The sequence below is a fragment of the Hipposideros armiger genome, unplaced genomic scaffold (genome assembly GCF_001890085.2).
Source record: "Hipposideros armiger isolate ML-2016 unplaced genomic scaffold, ASM189008v1 scaffold_67, whole genome shotgun sequence".
NCBI classification, from domain to species: domain Eukaryota; kingdom Metazoa; phylum Chordata; class Mammalia; order Chiroptera; family Hipposideridae; genus Hipposideros; species Hipposideros armiger.
The window spans coordinates 2,810,576-2,834,863 of record NW_017731417.1 but is presented as its reverse complement, the minus strand read 5'-3'; the positions used below and the strand labels follow the sequence as shown (position 1 = coordinate 2,834,863).

At 43.7% G+C, this 24,288-nt stretch overlaps 1 protein-coding gene across 3 annotated transcripts in view; it reads right to left on the bottom strand.

Annotated features, from left to right (window-relative positions):
* TDP1 (tyrosyl-DNA phosphodiesterase 1) overlaps nucleotides 1–24,288 on the bottom strand; it is an 82,274-nt gene that overhangs the window by 33,953 nt on the left and 24,033 nt on the right. For all 3 annotated transcript variants that reach the window (XM_019642285.1, XM_019642286.1, XM_019642287.1), the window contains exons 8-13: nucleotides 23,896–24,063; nucleotides 23,348–23,426; nucleotides 19,897–20,082; nucleotides 19,213–19,261; nucleotides 17,105–17,171; nucleotides 15,401–15,508 (exon numbers count right to left, since the gene is read on the bottom strand). In XM_019642285.1, coding sequence (XP_019497830.1) covers nucleotides 15,401–15,508; nucleotides 17,105–17,171; nucleotides 19,213–19,261; nucleotides 19,897–20,082; nucleotides 23,348–23,426; nucleotides 23,896–24,063 — 657 coding nt within the window. The remainder of the gene's footprint in view (nucleotides 1–15,400; nucleotides 15,509–17,104; nucleotides 17,172–19,212; nucleotides 19,262–19,896; nucleotides 20,083–23,347; nucleotides 23,427–23,895; nucleotides 24,064–24,288) is intronic.

The following is a 24,288-nucleotide window of genomic DNA, read 5'->3' as shown; positions in this document are numbered from 1 at the left end:
ACACACACACACACACACACACTGTAAGTTACTGTCCATTTTGCATTTGCTGTAGGTTTTCTTGTACTGCCCTTGGGTTCTGTTTCTTTTTATGCACTGAAAGAAAGCTTCACAGGTCATATGGAAAGATAATTCTCACTATAAAAGACTCAAGTTGTATACAGGTATACATAAAAACATAATCTTTAACTCTGATGGATTCTGTTAAACTTCCCTCTAAAACAATCCTTCCTGTTCAGGCTGTCACCAACGGGGCGAGACTCTCTTCTTGGATCCGTGAGAACACCAGGTGGAAGTACCTATGAAAACCTTTGCTAACCTAATAGGCAAAATATAACTCATTTAAATTGACTTCTCTGATTACAAATGGTGCTCAGGATATTTAACCGTTATTTACTGGACCATCTATATTTTTTAATTCTGTGAATTATCCACTTTAAAATTATGTTGTCTTTTTTTTTTTTAATAAAGATTTTATTGGGGAATTGGGGGAGGGGGAACAGCATTGGGGAATCGGGGAAGGGGAACAGACAAGTTGCTGTCCTCTGGTTCTTCAGTCTAGTTGTGGAGGACATTGCTTCACTGGCCCTTGTTGGTATGATCATTGCACTCTTTCTAGCTGAGGCAGATCAGTCGCTGGCCATTGGACGGCTGCTCACGGCAGCTCTTGGCAGCTCACGCCGGCTGCTGGCCACTCACGGTAGCTCACGGCAGCCCACTGCAGCCTATGCTGCCGCTGGCGACTCACGGCAGCCCAGCTCCAGGTTGAGCTGTTGTTCACCATCTTAGCTGTAGAGAGCAGTGTCACTGGCCCCCATGTGGGATCCGAACCGGGGCCCTGCTGCTCAGAGCGGGCGTCCCAAGCCAGTTCTTAACCAACGCGCCACTCGGCTGGCATTGTTGTCTTTTTTATTGATATGCAGAGTGCATCAGTTTCCTATTGCTGCTCTTACAAACTGCCACAAATTTAATGGCTTAAAACAACACCGGTTTTTTATGTTATACTTCTGGAGATGAGAAGTCTAAAATGGTTCGGCCATTAAAAAGAATGCAATCTTACCATTTACAACAACATGGATGGACCTAGAGAGTATTATGCTAAGTGAAATAAGTCAAAGACAAATGAACAAAACAGAAACAGACCTCACAGGTATAGAGAACTGACGGTTGTCAGATGAGAGGGGGGGTTGGGAAGCTGGGTGAAAAAAGATGCAGGAATTAGGAAGATTGGTAGTTACAAAATAGTCACGGGGATATAAAGTACAGCACAGGGAACACAGTGAGTAATATTGTAATAGCCACTGACTATGCCAGGTGGGTACTAGACTAATTGGAGGGAATCACTTTGTAAATTATGTAATTGTCTAACCACTGTGCTGTACATCTGAAACTATTATAAAATACTGAATGTCAACTGTAACTGAAAAATAAATATTATCTATAGCCTGTGCACCTCTACACCGAATTATAACCTCCATAAAAATAAAGACAAGGATTATATTTTCTTTGCCTTCAACAGGTCCTCGTGTCTAACAGTTGCTCCACAATTTTTTTTTAAATGAATGAAAAAAGTCTAAAATGGGTCTTGCTGGGCTGAAATTCAGGTGTTGGCAGTTCCTCTGTCCTCTTCTTCAATTCTCTGTAGTCTGACTCACTCCAACAATATTCTGAACTGCCAAACCCAGTGGTCGTTTTAGATTCCTTATTCTTCTAGACCAGTGTTCTCAACTGGGGGCGATCTTTGCCTCTAGGGGCCAGTTAGCAGCATCTGGGGACACTTTTCATTGTCACCGCTGGAGGGTGGAATGCGACTGGCATTTGGTGGGTAGAGGTCAGGACGCTGCCGAACACCCACCAATGTACAAGACAGTCCCCGTAACACAGGACGAGCCGGCCCCACGTGCCAGCGGCGCCGAGGTTCAGAAGCCAGCGCTAGGCCTTTCTGCTGCCCTGACAGGGTGTTTTCCACCTTCTTCGCGTCTCCCTTTCTTGGCTGTCTCTCTCACTTGCTGTCCTTCCTGCCCTGTACTTGCTAAATGGATGCTCTGTCTTTGGCTCAATTCTGCTGTCTCCTCTTCCTTGGATACGCTTCCACTCACCAAGTGTAATCATCACTTTGACAAGGATGATTCCCAGACTTCTACCGCTTTGGCTCCTCATCAAATTTCCAAACGGGCATCTCCTAACGCAAACTGGATTTCTCTGTGGGGATGTTGTCACGGGGAAACCCAGACAAAGAGACAGGACACCAAGGCGTGGGAAGCAACCTTTACTAACGCCGGCACTGGCTCAGCGGATTCACATCCAGAGGCCGAGCCCCGATTCAGGCGGGACTCAGGGTTATATACCCTGAAGTTTTTTAGGTTGGCAGCTAAGATATACTATTAGAACATGTGGTCATTGTGCCAGCTCCTGACTGGCTCCTGGGTGAGGTAGGAATTTGGAAATATTAAACACGGAGGTCTTGCTGACCACATAGTCCAGGAACGTCTTTGTCTGAAGCCCACGCAAAATCCTTAGTGACCACATACTCTGGGAAGGCCTTTGTCTAGGGCCCACTGCACTATGTCACATTGTCACCTCAAACCCAATACTCCAAAAAGTGAACCTATCAGCATGCCTTCCCCTCTGAAAACCAGCTCTCTCCTGAATTCCCTTCTGTCCACGGTCTTCATTCATTCAGTCAGGCTCAGAAATCTCGGGCAGTTTGGACTTGTCTGCTCCTCTGCTCCAGAGGCAGCTATGGACAGTCAGACAGTAAGCTATTTTACCCTTGTAACGTCCTTTTTATTCCCAATAAGATCTCCCTAGCTCAGTCCTTTTCTCCCTAGACTCTAGCTCTAAACAACTGCCGACTCTGGTTTCTCATTCTATTTCTTCCTCCAGTGGTTCTCAGTATCAGTGCATCCTTTCTACTTGAGCACACACAAAATAAAAGCACAGCCTGGCACTTAGGACGCCACAGTCTGATCAAATTAATGCTTTTCAATCCTATTTCCCGTTATGCCTTTTCCTGGCCCCGTTACTTGTACTTTTGACTGGGCTGATTTACTGACTACCTCCATGTCTCTGCAGACCTCGCCTTCTTGACCACATGCCTTCCTGCCATCTGCTCCTGTGGGCATCTGAGTCCTTGCCTCCTCCACAAACCCTGTCCTCTTTCAAGACGCTGTCTGGCTCTTGCAGCCCACAGGTGTCTCCCAAGTGTATCCTGCAGATGTTATGTGGGCAAGAGACATCTAATTAATTCACGAAAGGAGACTAATACGCAAAGGCTTAGAAGATACAGTTTATCAAAAGGATTTGCTCATTATGGTTAGGGAATTGAGAAGTTTAAAGTTTAAATGAAAAACATCTAAAGCATGAGAGGCACAGAAGAGCAGTGGCTAGGAGCAGAATCTGAGCTCGCACACATTTTATCAGTTAGTGCCAACGCTGCAGAGCCTCGAAATGGTACGGTACCTGCCTCATAAAGGTGGTGTGCCGATCATATAAGGTAAGGTGTGTCAAGTCCTTGGCACGTAAATGATGTTTAACAGATGTTAGCTGTTACCATCACCAATATCTTTGCTAAATTGGGGGAGGGTGACTCTGGTCCTTCCCTGTGGTGTGTCACCAAACAACGGGTTCTCCAGAGGGACGGTCCATCCAGGCCTCCTGATCCTAGAAAGTGTCAGTGGTAGATGGGTCTAAAATGACTCACCAGGTTACTTCACTGATTTCACAATCCTTGCACAAGTGCCCATGGCAGAAATATAGTGAGCGTCTATTTTATTTTGTAAGGGAAGTCAAGGGGATTTTGGTCCCTTGATACAGATATACATCCCCCCCCCCATTTTTAATATAGATATGAGCGATAAAGTGTCAGGAATCTAACAGCAGGGTTAAAATTAAACCAATTCTGCAGATGTCCAGCAATCATGTCAGATCAAGTACCAAAGGGGATGCAACATGTTAGCTGTGTGTGGGGGCTGGTACTAAGTTTTATAGATACAGCGTGTTCATAAAGAAATGCCAGCAGGAAAAGAAAAATGAAAATGATTATGACACGTTTTCTCACAGATAGTCAAGAGCAGAGTACAACAGGAAGTCAGATGCTTGGGTGAGGGCTTTTGCAAGTGCCGTATTTCCCCATGTATAAGATGCACGCTTTTCCGAAAAATTTGGGGTCTAAAAACTGGGTGCGTCTTATACAGCGGTTGTAGATTTTTTACTTGCATTTCCTGCAAGTGATGAGGAGTTGTATGAATTTTATGATGACTAAAACTTGAGTTCAGTAACTTTACGTAATACATTTTTTTTCAAATTTCAGGCCCCAAAATTAAGGTGCATCTTATACATAGGAGCGTCTTATACATGGGGAAATACGGTAACAACTGTGACCAATCACCAAATGAATTCTGAGAAATCTATCTGCAAACTGACATTGTTCCTCAGTCACAGGCATATTATGACCCCAAGCCAACTCTTCCCAATCCACACTGAATCTGGAAGGCTAGCTTTCATTCCAGGGCACAGTCCAGTCTCGCTGCTGGCCTCACCTTTAAGAGGACCCATCTATACTTGATGCCACAAATGGAATTACAGGGCCTTAGAAGCCATCACATCAGCATTCTGAATCCAAAATGACAAAAAGTACTGTCACGCAGGATCAAAAGTTGCTTTGCAAACATCAGGTCAAAACCGGTACTGAGAACAGCCTATCAAAGCATTTCAGTATGTATTGTATTTAATAGTTAACCAATGAGATAACTGAAAACTGCTTACTGCTTCCATTTCTACTGATAGGATGGCTCCAGTATTTTGGTTCATCTCCTAGGGTGGAAAGGCAATATGAAAACTTGAAAAGCTTCCAATAACAAAACTATGACTAGAGATTATCTATTATAATGTTTTTAAAAAAAACTCGGCGAGTCCTTTTTCAAAAGAAACATTTAAAGCAGACAGAAGGCGAGCGTCTCTAGGTAAACCGGAACTGCATCCTCTTCCCCCATCCACTGAATCAGTGGGCTCTAAACGAGTTTCCAGAACTCCTGAAATGCCAAGGAACATGGCAGGAAAAGCACTGATTTAGCCCAACCTGGCCACGTACCTGGGGAAACAGGCTGGGCAGCTGAAGCAACTGTCTAGAAGCAAAGGTGTGGTTGCAGCAGCGGACTGTTTGTATAGCCAGGAGCACTGAAAGGCCCCATGTACAGCCGATGTGTGGTCAAGGTACCTTAGGGACCTTGAAAGGCTTTCTGAAGAAGAGTCCTCCCCTGATCCCCCACAAAGCCAGTGAAGGAGGTGCCTTGCCTGTTTCCCTGGGTCCCCCCGAGGCACGCCTGCTGGGAACCACTCTCATCCTTTCCGAGCCTCACAGCCAACAGCAAGTGCGGGTGCTGCACAGCCAGTGGTGATGGTTTCTACCAAGACCTCCTGGGAGAGACTCCGTGGGGTCAGTGTCCAGCTCCGCAGGCCTGCTGGCGTCTGTAACTGCTAGAGAGCGACCTCACAGCTTTTCGGGACTTGATTCCTCCCTTCCTCTCGCATCCTTCGCATTCTTCTGTAAAAAACGTGTCTGTGAACGGCCCTCTGCAGTTTCCATTCCACCGCCCCGTGAGAGTCCGGTCGGGAATTTCGCATCAGTCTCTCAGTAGGTTTTTCTGCTTCCATGCTTTATTTCCTCTAACCCATCCCACCAGCCAACTCCAGAAAGAGTATATGACTTGGAGGCAACAAAACGTCCGAGTTCAATTTCCATTTCAACCATGCACTAGACGGGCAGCCTCAACGCTGTACCAGTTTTCACACTCATAAACTAGGCATTATAATAATAATACCTGTTCCATTTAGACGGCAACGAGCACATGATGGCATTATCATGAAAACAGTATATCAATTATAAAGTCTTGCACAACAATAGGCATGATCAGTAATATTAACAAAACACTGTTGATCATCTCACTCCTTTGTTCAGAAACATTCAGTGAAAAGTCTGCCCGGCATTCGAACTCCGCAAGCCGGGCCTCTCTCCCGTCCCTTCCTACACAACGCCCCACGCCAGCCCACGTGATTTCTCCACCTCCCAGCATGCTTTGTCTCAGAACTTCAAGTGCACAATTTCTTTTACATAAAGTGCCCACCTTGGCCTATCAAACACAAAGCGTATTATTGGGTCGTCGGCAAAGTCATGATGCATTTTTGCAACAAAACCCAGCAAAATATGTCATGACTTTCCCGACGACCCAATATTTCCTGAAGCTTCGTCTATTTTATGCAGATGGGACCTCTCTCTTTCCGGAACCGCCCCATCTTATTAGTACCACCCTGGATGCCCTTAACCTCTACAGGGTAAACTCCCCTGAACGAATGAACACACACACACACTCACACACACACACATCCCTAACTACATAATGATCCAGCTCTCTGCAGATCAGCAGGTCCAGCTATCAATATCCCAAGCTCAGGGACATCTGCAGGCCCACAGGCCCAGCACGGTATCAGGAATAAGTAGTGAATGTGGGCTTGCAAATGGCAGAACAGATGAGTAAAAGCCTGAATGATGATATGGGACTTAAAAGCAATGTGACAACAGGAACTTCCTGAAGACTCAGCCTCTAGTTGGCGTTAACCCCTATGCAACATAGTTGAGTTTGGTCTGATCAGAGTGGATGGGCAGAAGCCGGAGGAATTAGGTGCTCAAGAAATCTGTCAGCTGCCTGGATGTTGGCTAGAAAATGGGAACTGGATGGTCAGAATGAAGAAGTGTTTTAAGAGCCTGAAGGTGTCAGCGCGGAGCCCTAGCAAAGCCTGGCACAGAACAGATACAGATGCGTGACAGACTAACAGAGGCAGGACACACAAAGTCTAAGAAAAAGCAACTGCAGGTTGTTCACTGCCAGCCACAGCCCTCTGAGCTTGCTCAGCAGGGGCCACAAATGACATTTTAGCTAAACTAAAACTTTTACCAGGGGGCAAGGCTATGGCAAAGCAATGGGTAGGAAGTCAGGCCACACTGGGCGAAGGGCCAGGGGAGAAGTCAAGGACAGGCCTGACTCAGCAGCTTCAAAGGGTGTTAGCAGGGACCGGGGAGGACCTGGCAAGGTGCTACTTTAGGAAATGAGGGCTGCAGCGAGTTTTTGAGCTGTTGTTCTCCCCGGAGCCTCAGGCAGCAGTGCCAACCCCAAAGCAGAAGGACAAGAAGACGAGTTCTTTGTGGCAGGGACCCTGCCTGTGTTGTTCCTCATCCATAACCAAAGCCTAAGCAGCACCTAGCTCATAGGCAAGAAACATTCATGCTAGACTATGTGGACTCGGGGCACGTTCTTTAAGCTTCTATGCTTTAGGTTTCACATCTCTGAAATGGGGATAATAGTACCAGCTCCTAATTGGGGAGAGTAAATGAGTTAGTACAAAAGTGCTTAGGCAGCACAGGGTAAGCACCATACAAGAACTTGCTATTATTTGTGGGGGATTTCCTTTGGGGGCCAGCTCCGGGTGAAAGACTCCTGAATAGCACCTCCTCATCCGAGGCCACATGCACACTTTGGGACTAGCAATGCCAGTGTGCAAAGGGTCTAGAAGTCCTAGGTCAGGGGGTCGCAAGCCTTTCCCCATCGGGGACAATGTCCATGAGACCTGCTTCCTGAGCCTGCAAAGGAGCATGCTGTCTTTGGTGTGCGAGTACCAGAATGCAAGAAGGCGAGGGTGGTGATACGACCTTGAATCATCTGTAATGCAGAAAGGAAGTTCTTCGCAGAGTTTAGTGCTGATAACCATTATTTGCAACAAAGTACACGAGCACATACCAACTAACCGCAGTATCTTGGAGGTGGAGCACTAGGCAACCAAGTCTACCCAATTTGTCACATGTACAAATATTTTTTTGCGTGTGATCCAATTTGATTTTGGAGCAAAAAACTCAGACAAAGGAGGAAAAGAGACTAATTGTTTCAGAATAAAAGGAACAGACATTAGAGAAGAAATGTTACACAGCGATGTTAAAAGCAGAGGCGGGCAGAACATCTTTTATGCCTCCTCAAAAAGCCATGGTGGTTTCGTAGCCAAGCACTTGTCTCGTTTTCCCCCAAAGTGGCAGCACCAACATTTCTTCTCATCCCAGCTATCCCACAATGCCTGTCCGTTGCTAGGAAACCTTAAGAGCGACTGCTCTCTGCCCACCCACAATGCACAGCTTTCATAATTGTTCTCCCTGGGTTTGCCAATTACTCGTAGGCACTATCTTTTCAGCCAAGGCTGCTTCTTCCAGCTCATCTTCTTGCCTGCTTAGTCCTGTGGTAACATTTAAACACTGTATTTGTCATCGTGTCCCAGTAATTTCCATAACAACAGGATGCCCATCAAACACAGGATGATTTCATGGCAGGATGGAAAACTATAAATAGCTTTCCAAAAGTAACCAGCCGAAGGGGAAGCTGCCAGCCAACAAAACATTCTAATAAGTTCAAGATGAAGTGCTAGTTTTAAGTTTCTTTGAACATGTACTTCTGGCTGAATGTATATGTCTTGATCACACAGAATAATTTTGACCAATTTTTAAATAACCACATTAAGTTTAGAAAAGATTATATTTATGGGCAAGTCTCTAGGTCGCATATAAACAAAAAAGACAGGCTTTATAAGCTGCTGCCTCAAATCCCAAGAGGCTTAATGAGCTTAACAACATATGGTTGTTAGCGGCTACTAAAATCAAGTGGTTAACTCATATTGAACATATCATACAGTTTAATAGGTAATCTCCACATATATTTTTTTCCTCATCATCCTCAGACTATTTAATAAGAAAAAAGCCCAGATTATAAAAATGTCTTTTCCAAAATTTAAGTGACAAGGCTAGTAAGTGGCAATCCCAAATTCGGATATGGACCTCATGGACCTCTGAATGCTACTTCAGTGCTATTTCCTGCAGAGTATGTTGGCTGATTGGAGAATATCACCATCCGAGGTACCTGGGTTTGAAAATAGCAATGGGGTTAAAGCTATTAAACTTGAGACCCTAGTAATAGTGGTTTGAAGCTGAGGAACGCACAACTGGGGGCCGGGGGCAGGAGCACAAGCTTTCTCTGCACATCCACATCCTTTTCCTATTACGTATACATATTACGCATTTGAAAATAAAACAAAAACAAAAACAGCATTGTAAAGGGCTCTGACTCAAACATGCACTGGTCACTGACCATAAGCTGTGCGCAGTGTTAGATGCTGAGGGTATAAAGACGGGTAAGACCTGGCCCCTGCTCTCAAGCAGCTCACAACATATTGAAGAAACGAGACTCAGAAAGAACCAATGAGGAAGGTGTAAAAGCACCAAGCAAAAAGTATACAAAATACACAGGAAAAAAGCAATGAGTTACGTGTGCTGAGCTAGACTCAGAAAGAACCAACGAGGAAGGTGTAAAAACACCAAGCAAAAAGTATACAAAATACACAGGAAAAAAGCAATGAGTTACGTGTGCTGAGCTAGAAAAAGTTTCGAAGGGGAACATTTGAGGGGAACCTGAAGGATAAGCATAAAAAGAAAAACATAAACTTAAAACCTGAGAAGCAGTCAGAAAATAATGAACGGTAGTTAGACTTAGTGGGATATCATTCATTCGTTCATGCATTCACTCAAAATTATCTGAGCGATTATAGACCATGCACTTGTACTAGATACAATTTGTTTTGAAAGAAAATATGGACATTAAACAAATAATTATCAATAGTCAGGATGAGTATTTTGATAGGAAAACAAGTGTGTGAATTACAAACTCATTTTCTCCTGGAGTAGTACAAAACTTCTAATACAGAGGGCCCAATAAAACAAAAACTTCATTAAAAACGGTTTTAGTGCAGATTTTACAATGATGGATGATGTGGCCACTATATACTAAAGTATGACCCAGGATCTGTGAAAAATGTTCTCAGTCAGAATCCCAATCACAATATATGAAAGAGGGGAAATGAAAAACTGTGATTTATGTGTATTTAAAAGGAAAAAGAAAATGGAAGATGAAAACTATATTAATTTTTTATAAGCATTTTTATGAGATGTCAGTCCCTGATCTTCAGTAGGCAGTTTCCACATTTGTGAAGTGTCAATCCCATGACCAGGAAGCCAACGTCCTCTCTTATGATGGGTAGAGAAATAACAGGTAAGAAGACAGAAAGCTGACACTATATAAGAAATATGTAAAGTACATCTCCAAGGTGATGAGTGTTTTTTTTTTTTTGATTAGGAAATTAGATCTTGGGGGAGCCTCCTTATCGTTTATAAGACTTGTTATTACTTTTAACAACTCCGCCTACCCACATGAACGGCTCTCCAGTTAATCGTGCTGCAGTGTTATTCCCTCATTCCAATAAAGGTGCCTCCTTTGGCTCCAAATAATTACAGAACTTCACTTTTCAAACAGCCTTTGGAGCCTGAGCTTCACTCTTTTGAGTATATTCAAGGGTAGTTTTGCTTAACTATGGAAGATAAAACTCAATTTTGAACACAGTAAGAACTATTTCAAATCAAGGTTGGAGAAGAAGATGGATGAATCAAGCTGGATAGTAAATACCAATGAGGCCTGTGGAGAGCAGAATTCCCACCTCTGTCCCTGGTGTACACACCCTGTATAATATAGTCCCCTCCCCTTGAGTGTAAGCAAAAACTGTCAATATGATGGGATTTCATTCCTACGGTTAGGCTACTAACCAACTAAGTTGATCAAAAGGTTTGGAATAATCGTGGGTGGGCCTGACCTTATCAGATAAGACCTTAAAAGAGGGACCGGGTCCTTCCTGAGGCAAGAGGCTCTCCTTTGGCTTCAGAGAAGCAAACAGCTATGCTGTGAACTATCCACGGAGAGGACCATGTGACAGGGCACGGAGGTGGCATGTGAGACGGCCCACCCATTGACAGCCACCAAGCAAGCAACTGAATTCTGCAAACCAGTGAGCTCAGAAGAGAAGGCTGAGCCTCAGAGGAGACCGCAGCTCTGACCAACACTTTGATTCTCTGCTTAAGCCACTTAGCTTGTGGTTATCACATAGCAACAAGAAACTAATACAAGCCCCAAAACAGAAGTGTCTATTTTTGGTAAAAGTACCAAGTTTCAAAAGGTGACTACCTTGAAGGGCAACACTTCTTTGGATTTGCAGACAGACCTGGATTATTTTAAAAAGGAAAGTCATTTTCATATTGCTTATCGTCCATCTTGCTTATTACTGTTATAATTTTTTCCGGGAAATCTGTTTTAATTTTGTTGCATTTAATAAAAAGGGGTTATTCTTCCCATATATGAGCATTAACATGGATTGGTAATAATAAAAGTAGGAAAGTATAAAAAGAAAAGATTACATTTATGTAGTTTTTGATGTATTTATCTTTTGCTAAAATCCAATTCTTAAAACATAATACATCTGCCACTTGGCTGCTGGATTGTCCGATTTGCTAGGTGTTCTCACTACATTTGGACTAGAATCCATGGTCCTCCCTACTACCCGGCCTCATCACTCTCAAGTAGGAAAATGTATTAAATGAAAGGGTCGCAGCACTCATCAATCACTTGTTCACAATGTTCTGAATGTATTCTCAACGGTGACAATGTTCTCCACCAGGACAGACATCTAGGGGACTGTCTGACCGCAGGACCTCACCTGCCCTCTCACCACCACTCACAACCGTGGCAACACCACTGTTGCTTCTCACACAAACCAGCGCCTTCCTGCCTCTGCCTCTCGGCCCTCCTGCCAGGGTGCTTCCCCCAGCTATCCATCCACTTGGCTCCTCCCTGAAGTGTCACGTCAGTCAGGTCTTCCCTAACTGCCCTATTTAATGAACAGCCTCCCCGTCCCTCCGCGACCCAGGTACTCACTACCCTCCGGCACGGTGCCCGAGGACGTGCCTGGCTTGTTTTACCTCTCTGTGCTTCAGTTCCCCCACCTGTAAGGGGGACAAACAGCTAAACTGTGGAATTATCATGAGGATTACACGTGAGTGTGGATGTGTGGATGAAATGTGCTTAGAGCAGTGCCTGGAACTGACAGTAAACACTACGTGTTATAATAGCTCTGAAAATCTAAAAACAACCTAAACCAACTTTGAAATTAAGCTGCTATCTAACTCATTTCACTTACTGGCAAAGCTTCACCTTCCTGACTCACTGGGTGGCAAAAGCTGACCTAAGTTGTCATGAGGCTACTTGTAACACCACTAAGGATGCTGAAAGATGGTGTATGTACCATATTATCTTTCTAAACTTCAAATATTGAACTATATCTGGTCCTAAGGATTTTGAATACAGGATTGGCATGTAAATTATTACTCGACTTTGTTTTTTACTCTATAGCACTAATCACCATTTCACATATATATAGAGAAACGTACTTTTTTTGTGTGTGTAACTCCCACACAGTAACACACAGTCAAGGGTTATGTTTTATGATTGTACTCCCAGCACCTGGAAGAGTGCCTGGTATATAGTAGGTGCTCAGTTAATGTTAAAAGCATGGTTAAAGGGCCGGCAAAGTGGCTCAGTTGGTTAAGAGCTTGCTCAAGAGTGTGAGCTCTGAGCAACAGTGTCATCAGTTCAATTTCCAAGCTGAGCTGCCAACAGGTGGCAAGATGGCTCAGCTAAAAAAAAAAAAAAAAAAAAAAAAGGTTAAATTTTATGATGTCCAAAATAGAATGTGTAACATTTCTCTTCGGTAGAAGGAAGATTATTTCATGTAGGATGGTGGCTAGTTGCCCTTTAGCTCATGAGGAAAGGCTTGGATCCAGTTTTCATGAAAAGCCCACTTGTATTTATTTCCTGTATGTTCCTCAACTTCCATGCACCAACCTTCTGCCACACTCTCCCCCTGAAAAAGCCACAAAGGCTCAGGGTGTCAATAGTCAGCTCTAAAGATAATTCCAAAATATACTATATGTACAGCTCCAATAAACAATCCCACTTGATAATCCCACCACAATAAATCAATCTGTAATCAAACTGACCACTGAAACCAGTTCCATTCCTGGTGTCTCTGCTGATGACACTGACCACCCACATCTCCCTACCAGCCATGCCCCCAAGCCTAGGAATCACCTTTGAAGCATCGCCTGCCTTCAATGTTACAGCCACCGTCCTGACCTTCAGTTAGCTTCCTCCTTAATCAATCAGCACTGAGCTCCCCCACATGCCAGGTACTGGGCATGCTAAATAAGATAGGCATGAACTTGGCCCAGAGTCTGGAAGAGAAGCCAACGATCACATAAGCAACCACACCAAAAGGGAAAGAAGGCTGAGCAGGCAGGCAGCCCCACGGCGCTACGGAAGGCACCAGGCTAAGGAAGCAAAGAGAGCTGCTCGGTGATGTTTACGCTGAGAATTTAAACATGGTTAAGGCCTTGCTGGGTGAAAATCTACTTAGGTAGAATAGTCAGAAAAGCATTACAACCATCGTTAAATAATGTGTGGACAGTGAGCTGTTCGATAAAACCATTTTCATTCTGTGAATTCCACGAGAGCAGGGACCTCATCTTTGTTTATCTCTCTCTCTATCCCTGTTCCTGGACTTGGGACAATGAGGAAAATCCTGGACTTGGGACAATGAGGAAAATCCGTATCTGGGAAAGATGAATCGTCATGGACAGCCAGGCCTGGGAAGCGGCCCATGGTATGATGGGACAGCAGACAGGTGACCACTTCAAAAGTCCAGGTGGTAAATATCTGACCTTGTGGTAATTTCAGGGATTAGAAAAGCAAAGTTTGGGCCGGCCGAGTGGCTCAGTTGGTTAAGAGCTTGCTCAAGAGTGTGAGCTCTGAGCAACAGGGTCGCCAGTTCGATTCCCACATGGCCAGTGAGCTGCACCCGAGCTGAGCTGCTGCTGAGCTGCCAACAGGTGGTAGGATGGCTCAGCTGGTGAGAGCACGTGCTCCTAACAAGGTTGCCTGTTCCAGATAGTGGGCTATGCCCGCCCACAACTAAAGACTAAACTCGGCATCTTGAGCTGAGCTGCTGCCCAGATGGCTCAGTGGATAGAGCGTGCACTCTTTTTTTTTTAAAGATTTTTATTGGGGAGTTAGGGGAAGGGGAACAGACAAGTTGCTATCCTTTTGTTCTTCAGTCTAGTTGTGGAGGATGTTGCTTCACTGGCCCAAATTGGCACCATCATTGGGCTCTTCCCGGGCGAGGCAGATCAGTCGCCGGCTTCTGGACGGCCGCTCACAGCAGCTGCTGGCTGCTCACGCTGGCTGCTGGCTACACACCATAGCCCATGGCAACCCACCTGCCGTCGCTGGCGACTCACGGCAGCCCAGCTCCAGGCTGAGCTGTTGTTCAGCATCTTAGCTGTAGAGGGCAGTGTCACTGGCCCTCATATGTGGGATCCGAACTGGGGCCCTCTGGCATCCCAAGCCAGCTCTTAACCAACGCACCACTTGGCCGGCCCGAGCGTGCACTCTTAACAACCAGGCTGCTGGTTCAAATCCCACATGGGATGGTGGCTCTGCCCACCCACAACTAATTGAACACAGCACCTTAGCTGAGCAGCGCGACTAGACTTGGAGCTGAGCTAGCTGCGCCCTCCACAACTAAGATTGAAGGACAACAACTTGGCTGTTCCCCTCCCCCAATTCCCCAACACTGTTCCCCTCCCCCAAATCCCCCAAATTAAAAAAAAAAAAAAAGAAACAAGAAAAGCAAAGTTTGAGACATTTCAAGGATGAAAAAGCTTTGATGGATATCTCCAAAGCATCCATGTGCCCACCTCAAGCATAGAACAGATGTCTTCCTATTGTAACTATTTCTGTGTCTGGCTTCGACTTCTCTGAAACTGTGAGCATGTTAAAGGCACTATGTCAATCTTATTATCTTCTCCTGCGTGTCCAGCATCTACAGGAGGAAGGACTTCTGCAGGATGCTCAATGGAAGAACCAGGACAAGAGGACAGCCAGGCTTTGTGCCTGATGGTAAGACAGTGGGCAGGTGCCACTAGGGCAGAGAGGGACGTTGGGAAAGACCTTCCTTCTAGAGAGGTGAGCTTGGTCTGGGATGTTCTGACTTTGAGATAAGGTGGCAAACACACCAGAAGAATGAAGGGAGTTACTGGTAGGTGTCTCTTATATTTGGGATCTACATCTTCCCTTATGTGGAAGGGCCGACAGTGGGTCCCAAGTGTTTTCTACATTGTTATTTAAGTTACATCTCTCAGGTATCCTTTAATCCTACTGGAATGCCATGTGGGTAAGATCAGGCCATGATTACAAGCTCTACAAAGAGATTAGTTATGGGCCTCCTTTAAATAAGGCTCATGTAAGAGACACATACAGAAAATTAATGACAATTCACAAAATCACTTTTTGGATACCCACTCAGTATTCAGAGCAGGAGTTACAAACACATTTTAAAAATCCCTCCCATCAGGAATATAATGACTATTTACCTTGTGACGAGGAACCACGCAATCTGGCTGAAGTCTGGAGAGGGTCTCATGTATGTCTTAATATGGGGCATGGCATTGCTGCGGCCAGATGTCTCAGCTGACCATTTGCTAGTGACAGGAAAGACACAAGTTACTAATTAGAAAGTATAAATGGGTCATAATGCTAATATTAGAAAACTCGATGAAAGGCAAATCCTATAATCTAAAAAACAGTGAGTAGCGAGCTCTCTGTGATATAACCTGTGATAGCTTCTTAAACTCTGTTCAGGTAACAGAACGATGCACGTTCATTCTAGAAGGTAGGTTCGTAGAAGAAAAAAATTTATCACTACCCACAAAAAAAGCACGGTAACCTTTTGGCACATGGCCTTCCTGTCTTCTTTGCCATGAATATGCATATATGCATATATTATATTATTTCTGTTATGCTTTTAACAGAAATATGCACGTCTTGTCTCCTAGCTGGATTGTGAGTTCTTAAACGCTGGAATCGTGCTCCCCTAGCACATGACAGAGTAGAGGCCCAGTAAAAGCTTGTTGAACAAAACAAAATATAATACAAAATGGGAAAAATATAAACAGTATGATTATCAAAACGGAATGTTGAAAAAAAGCTGGGGGATAATTCACAAATACTTCAGTCAAATGCTGATGATATTCACATATCTTGAATTTGGATTACAAGTTTCCAACACTGTCAGACTAAGGTTCCATGGGAAAGAAAAGGGCCCATGTCACGAGGCAACAATCCTTACTTATGAATATACGTAAGAGGATGGTCCCTCAAGAGGACGGCCGGCAAGAACAGAATCGGGATTCGGTAGGTCCATCATTATTAGATTACTAAATCCACTTGAATGAAGACAATACTGAAAGGTCCTCAATCTAAAGAAATGTCCTTTGTAAGGAACAACCTCCCAGGAAAGCATCAAAGAAAGGCTCTAAGTGAATACTGAATCAGGCTGCAAGTTACTGAAATGTAGGTAATCTGCCCTCATTTCCGGCTGTCCAGCCAAACAAATGCCTGTGGAAGCAAGTATGAAACTGGGATCAGCCTAGAATGTGCCAGATGTGCAGCCGCTGTAGTTGGAGGACAAAAACCATTCCTTTCAGTTGTCTATTCAACTGTTTACTGAATTCTTACGACAAGCCACATACTACCCTGTATGCTGGAGGCACAGTGGCGAGGACTCTGCCTTCAGCAAGCTTGCAGTCACACAGTGTATGACGGTGTAGACAGAATGGCTATATTTTCTATACTGGAAATATGAACTAAAAGTTATTTATGTAAATTCTAAACTACCCAACACGTTATTTTATTTTTTCTTTGCGTGCCAATATATACACGGAAACCTCACAGAGATGAATTTTACTCTCTGGTATTAAAAACCTATTCCAAAAAAAAAAAGCGTTCAAAACTTTGTTTTAAATTATTTCTGGGCCGGCCGAGTGGCGCGATGGTTAAGAACTGGCTTGGGACGCCAGAGGGCCCCGGTTCGGATCCCACATATGAGGGCCAGTGACACTGCCCTCCAAAAAAAAAAAATAAATAAAATAAATAAATAAATAAATAATTTCTATCACTAACATATGTAGATAAAAAAATATAGCTATATTACATAAGGTCCTTTTAAAAACAATCAGACATAAATAACATTCTTATTCCTAAAGAAACAAGAGCAGCATTCTAAACCAATTACTTACTGAAAATAGGAGTGAAGCCAATTCTGCTTTTTCGCCGTCTGGATGCTATAGGGAAGAGAGCCCCCAGCTTTCAAAAGAAGAAAAATAAATAAAAATTATGGAACATAACTTGAAGATCCTTCTTTAAGAAGAAAATCTTTGGTAAACAGTGAAAAGGTAAAAGGGGAAAAACAAAACAACTTCCATGGTGTTATCTTATGGAACAGTTCTCGGACAGGAAATGCGTATGCTCGCACTAGGTATGTTTTCTCAATGGGGTTTCCTTCCTCAGGGATGCATACTAAATAGTAAATGTTTACTATCTGAAAAGAAAAAGGTATTTAATCACACAGGGGGCGGCAATTTAATATCTATAACAGCACAGATCTGAAGTGTTAGAAAAACCACAGACAGAAGAAGCTTAGGCAACCTTGGCCTCGTTTTTTCAAGGTGCGGTCTAGAGCGCCTGTTTTTGCCAAGCCCAGGACCCCTGGGGCAGATGAGGAGGAGAACTCCTAGGAGAAGATGGTTCTCCTGCCCACTTCGCCTTTTACACTCTGCTACTTGCACAGACTTTGTGCTAAACAGATTCTTACAAATGAAAGAGGATGGTCACTAACATGAAGGAAATGAAAACATCCAGCACACAAGTTTTAAAAAAGGAATTCTAGGGCGGCCAGTTAGCTCAGGTGGTTAGAGCGCAGGCTCATAACACCAAGGTTGCCCGTTTGATTCCCACATGGGCCAGTGAGCTGCGCCCACCACAACTAGATTGACGACAACTACTTGACTTGGAGCTGATGAGTCTTAGAAAAACACACTGTTCCCCAATAAAATTAAAAAAAAAAAAAAAGGAATTCTAAAAGCCATATTCCTACAAAAAAATAAGTTGCAAGTGAAAACAATTCGAAGCCAATTTTTGTTCTTTGAAAGGAGGAACGTTCCCTTGCAGACCCATCAATTGCTTTCCAAAGATGGGTTGGAAGTTCTCCGTAGTAATCTATCCAAAGAGGGCTCTAAATGTCTCTGACTTACCAAAGGCAGAATGCTGTGTATGCTGTTGCAAGTAACTAAAAACATACTCAGGGTCTCAGGAGCAGTTATAAAACAGCTTTATTGAAAATATCATGTTCTATCCATTAAAAAGTTATGTTTTGAATGGATCTAGCCTATTTAGAAAGTGCAGAAAGGAGAAGACAACAAAACAATCCGCCACATCTGAGTCTCAGTGAAATAATTTCAGCTTTGCCATTACAAAGCAACAAATGGGCTAAAACACTCCAAACCCTACGGAGATTTTTCTGGCAGGGTCATTCTAGTATGACAAGTGATAATTGGACTAAATTAGTCGAATTCAGAGCATTCTGCTTCCAGCCATAAGCAAATGCCAATCAGACTTGCTTTTATGCCAGGGGCATACACTGTTTGGGTTTTTGGTTATCACCTCCCAAATGCACAATCTGGGGTGGGGGGGTGGAGCTGTTGAATTCCAAATAAAAGTTTAGTATCCAGCACTGGTATAAGGGAAATAGAGAACAAGGCAATGTCTACAAAATAATCCTAGGCATTTAGAGATGAAGCTCTTGAGATGAGCTGTATCAACTAAGCTATAATCAAAGGTTGAAACATAAGTTCTGAACCTTAAATATATCTGTATCTGGGAGTCAAATCGCAAGAACCACACAGCACCACAGATCCAGGTAGGGAGGATGGAAACAGAGAGAGATCAGAGAAAGGCATGTTAGAATTGCTCTGGAAAGGCACACAGCAGCAGGGGGAGCTGGATTTACTTGGGCATCTTGTCTGGACAGCCAATCTATTGGTGGCAGAGGTGAGAACAGGCTTATCGGCAGAAATCAGAACATCAATCACTCAGAGGGTTACTGGACGTTACATAACATACGAACTGCCCAACTGTGTGGAGCCATCTTTGGAACATACGACTGCTTGATATTACCTATTTTCATGATTCTTATTCAGTGAAGAGAAAATAATCTACAAATTTCTAACCAATACTTTCCTCATCTCAAGGAGGTAAGCATTCTCATTACTTGTTTTGAAAAAGTTTACCAGGGCATCTATGAAATATAGACAAAAAGTACAATTCTGACAGTCGCCCCAACAATTACCTGGATATCCTTCTAAGCTGGTTCGCACATTTTCCACAGATGGATAGATCTAAAAATAAACAAGAAAAAAAACACAAAAAACCCCATAAAACTAGAAGGTACCATGTTGAAGAAACTATTTGTTAAAAGGAATGCTGATTAGTTTTTAAGGAAATGAAAATCTCAGTTCAAAATACGTAAAGACTTAGAAAATGCTTTAAAATTTAAAATATTCCTGTCTTAACTGAAAAAAATTGAACTTCTAGTAATTAAACCACAGGATGCATATATAATTGATGAAAAAAAACCCCTACACTTTGATTTGAGTGTTTTTTTCCCTCGGAAATGCCAAATTAACATTGAATTGAATGCAAAATTAATGATTCTTTCAAAGAGGTCTAAACATTAATGCTCATGAGCCTGCTGGCAATGCTTCACCAAGTATTTTTTCCTTGGCTTGACAACCTGAGGATGGAAGGGACAAACCGCAGGCTAGTCTGTGGCTGAAACGGAGCTCTGGCTGAACCAGCACGCTCCCAGCACCAGGTGATGGCAGGGCCACTTGATTACAAGTGATGATGCCCTAACTGCTGTTTCTACCCAAACCTCACTGAATAAAACATCTGTGACAAGGAGCACCGAGTCTCCAGTCCTCTCCTGGACGAGAGAATCTAAATAACTAACTCAAGGAGGCAGAGCACTCACCAGGTGAAGAGGAGCGGCACTTTTCCGTAGGGGCTTGCTTTCCTCCCCCAGCATCACCAAGGTCTCCTTAAACTCGGAACACAACCACTTCGATTCGTCAGCCCCCATGGAGCCAATGCTTGAAAACTGACCTACTATGGGCCAGGCCTCGGCTTTAGGTATGGATGAGCCATGCTCTTTCAGAAGCTGTGGAATAACAGTGAATGTGACAGTCACTCACACATAGGGACAGAAATGCTGTAATGACCCAGAACATGGTTTTCTGCCCTTGAATTCCCTAATTAACAAAAAATGCTGAGAAGATTAGCGACCAATTTCACATCCATGTATACATTTTTTTCTTCTTTGGGAAATAGTTTTTAAATTCTAAAAATATTTTATTTTAATGGAGTAAGTTGGCAGAAGAAGTCCTCTTCTCCCCAAATTCTTTTGATTTGTATCAAAAGCAAAAACAGATAAAAAAATTTAAAAAGATCCATTTTAGTAGAAATGTCAGATAAGCCACCAACCTGCCTTAGGATGTCAGATTATTTGCTTTGAAATCATAATTGTTTAATATACCTGCACAATACATCAAAGGTCAAACTATTGTATATTTTGACTCCTATCATTTGAAAGAGGTTTAGCACTTGGGCTCCAGGCAGCTCTTAAAATGGAAGAGACTATATTTACATACAGATAATAGTACTTGAAGCACTGCAAAAGAAAGTTCTGCATTTTCTGCTTTGATACTGCAGAACCATTCAGAAACCATTTGGAAATCTTACCCACTTAAATACGTACTGAGAGTCTACCCAGAGGCTGGAGATAGCAAGAACAATAAACTGCAATTCCTGCCCCAGTGGAGCTTATATCCTAACTGATGTTGTGTTTAGTTTCACATGTATTATTTTCTTTTCTTTTTTTCTTTTTGTTTATTGGGGAATTGGGGGAGGAGAACAGTGTTGGGGAATTGGGAAAGGGGAACAGCCAAGTGTTGTTCTTCAATCTTCGTTGTGGAGGGGCCAGTCGCCATCTGGCTGCCCGTAGGCAGCTCGTGGCCTCTAAGCTCAAGGTGCTGTGTTCAGGCTTAGATGTGGATGGGCATTGCCACCATCCCTTGTGGGAGTCGAACCAGCAGCCTTGTTGTTAAGAGCTCACGCTCTATCCACTGAGCCATCTAGGTGGGAGCTCAGCTCGAGGTGCCGAGTTCAGCCTTAGTTGCGAGTGGGCATAGCCCACCATCGAATAGGCAACCTTGTTGTTACACCAGCTGAGCCATCCTGCCACCTGTTGGCAGCTCAGCAACAGCTCAGCTCGGGCGCAGCATCACTGGCCCATGTGGGAATTGAACCGGAGGCCCTGTTGCTCAGAGCTCGCGCTCTTAAGCCAACTCTTAACCAACTGAGCCACTCAGCTGGCCCTTATTTTCTTGAATATATTATTATCTAATATTAGCATAGGCATTAATAGTTATAAACACCCTTACCAAAAAGTCCAAACAACTCTCAACTTCCACCCTGGGGGCAGCATGGTGTCGGAAACAGGGCTGAGCTGAACAGTGTCTATTCTGGCACTTAGCTCGGGTCGGAGGCATGACCCTGGACAAGTCTCTGTGCTTCCATTTACTTGTCAGTGAAACAGGGGTCTGATCATGCCGCCTTCCCTGAAAGGTAGTTGTGATGCAACATGGACCACTGTGTGTGAAAAGTGCTTGCAAAACTTTACAGCTAGGGGCCTGCCGAGTGGCTTAGTTGGTTAAGAGCTTGCTCAAGAGTGCAAGCTCTGAGCAACAGAGTTGTCAGTTCAATTCCCACATGGGCCAGTGAGCTGCACTGAGTTGCCAACAGGTGGCAGGATGCCTCAGCTGGTGAGAGCACGTGCTCCTAACAACACGCTTGCCTTTTCGAGATGGTGGGCTACACCCGCAAGCAACTATAGACTGAACTCGGCGCCTTGAGTTGAGCTGCCACCCGGATGGCTCAGTGGACAGAGCGTGCGCTCTTAACAACCAGGCTGTTGGTTCGACTCCCACATGGGATGGTGGCTACGCCCACCTGCAAGTAATTGAACACAGCACCTTGAGCTGAGCAGAGCGACTGGACTTGGAGCTGAGCTAGCTGCGCCCTCCACAACTAAGACTGAAGGACAACAACTTGGCTGTTCCCCTTCCCCAATTCCTCAACACTGTTCCCCTCCCCCAATTCCACAATAAAATCTTTAAAAAAACCCAAAAAACAAAGACCAAAAAACTTTACGATGCTATTCACCTTCCAGTCAGCTTGTGAGTACACACAGCATGTGCTATTATTACCTAGCTTGTGTAAACCACCAGCTCAGAAACAAGTAACCACTAACGCTTACTGAACACTCAATATGTGCCCTGCACTCACTGTTTCATTTCATCCTTACCCATTTCTGCGAGGGAAGCACTATTATTACGCCTATTTTACAGAGGATAAGAGAGGCAGGTCAAGCAGAAAGCCAAGATCACATGACTTATAAAGAACAGGTTAGGGTTTGAACCCAGCTATGTGCATCTACTTGCAAAGCTGTGTGCTTGGCCAGCGAGCTCTGCTCCCTCTCTAGGTCAAGGCATGAAGAGGTTGGCTTCAAGCTCTTGACTGCTTTTAGCTGCGATCTCATTTTTATTTATTTTATTTTTTTTTTAGCTGAGCCATCCTACTACCTGTTGGCAGCTCAGCAGCTGCTCAGCTCGGGCCGGGACTCGAACTGCTGTTGCTCAGAGCTCAAACCCTTGAGCGAGCTCTTAACTAACTGAGCCACTCGGCCGGTCCTCAGCTGTGATCTCATTTTTAAAAGGATAAATTAAATATTCATTAACCATGGAGAATTCTTAAATAAGTAATTTACAGAAAAAGAGGTATGGCTTTTAAGAAAGGCACTTTAGGGGATTTATTAAGGTCGGTAAACTGTCTCCTGAAGGGCGATGAAGAAAACTTTCATCTTTAACTTGCTTGTTGTTTTATTTTGTTAAAGACCTTTCTTTGTTATTTTCGTACCAGCAGCAAATGTCATTTTTGTAGTAACAATTCTCTTAAGGGTGCTGGTTTAGTAAACAAAATACATTATAGCTCAGTTGTAGACTTTACTCAACACTATTTTCTGTGCTCTGTTGAATTTGTGTTAAAAGTCCCTGATATGTTGATCAAAAGCTGCAAAATAACTGCATGAATGAGAAGTCCTAATTATCTTTATTACAAGAAATATAAAAACTAGAAGTCCATATACTTTTGTCATTTAGAAAAGACTACGCCTGTAGAAGAGGCATAGCAAAACATCCAAAACTGAAAACTCTTAGACAATCAATTTATCGTGTGCCTATGATTCGCCCAGAATTGTGCTACAGATACTGTGATGCTGCCACCAAAATATACAATTATAAACAAAAAAGGAGAGAGAATATACATTGAATTTTTAAAAAATGTTAAAATGGTAAAAATCCTCTTACCTTCCTAAGCCTAAAATGTCCCCAATTATCTTTCTGACTTCCTTGAAAGCGTCCTGGGGTTGATCCAATGAGGTAAACGCTAAAAAGATATAAAATGTTAAGTGACAGTTCACAGTGACGTGATTTGTGGACCCCCCCAAATCACAAAATACATATGAAAATTAATGTAATCATGAAATAATCTCAGAGCCAGCCCATTTTCTTAGGATGCTTCCTCAGAGAAGTAATTGTTACTTGAACTCATTTTCAAGCACATCAACTAATGGTGGGATACCTACAAGGCATAAGGTACCAGGCAAAGAATGCATGAATTTTAAGAGCACTCCAGTAGGAGGCTTAGGGTCAGGGGGACAATTTACTGGCCTCCACTCCAGTGGCTGAGAACTGGAGATGCAGATGGTAACGGAGCCTTCTGCTTTTGTCACCTCAGGAAGCACACAGCTCAGTATTACTCAACCTCTTCCCAAGACCCCTGCAAGTCAGACCTGGAGCGGCTCTCTGGGCAGTAACCTACTGTAAGCGGCCCTGCTGGTTGCGACGACACGTACTTTGTTTCAGAGAGATCATGCTTATGGATGACATCTATCCACTCCTTGAGAGCAGGGATATTATAAGCCGTCAGGTAGCTGATGAGATCAGCTTTAAAACGTGTTGTTGATTCTCCAGATCTGTGGGTTCCGTGGGCAATTTGTGGGTACAAGGGGCTCAGCCACATTCTGAAACGAGAGAAAGTGACTATTAAGAGTCAGGAACGCAACTCTCACAACAGTACCTCTGTATTCATTATGCACTCACTCTAAGGAAGAGGTTGAGTTCTCACTACCCACCTACATGTGACCCTTACGAAACATAAACCCGATCACACCGCTCAGATAGCTTCCACCATATTCAGAATTATTTTTGAACACCTCACCATGAGTTTAAGGCCCAGTAGATCTCGC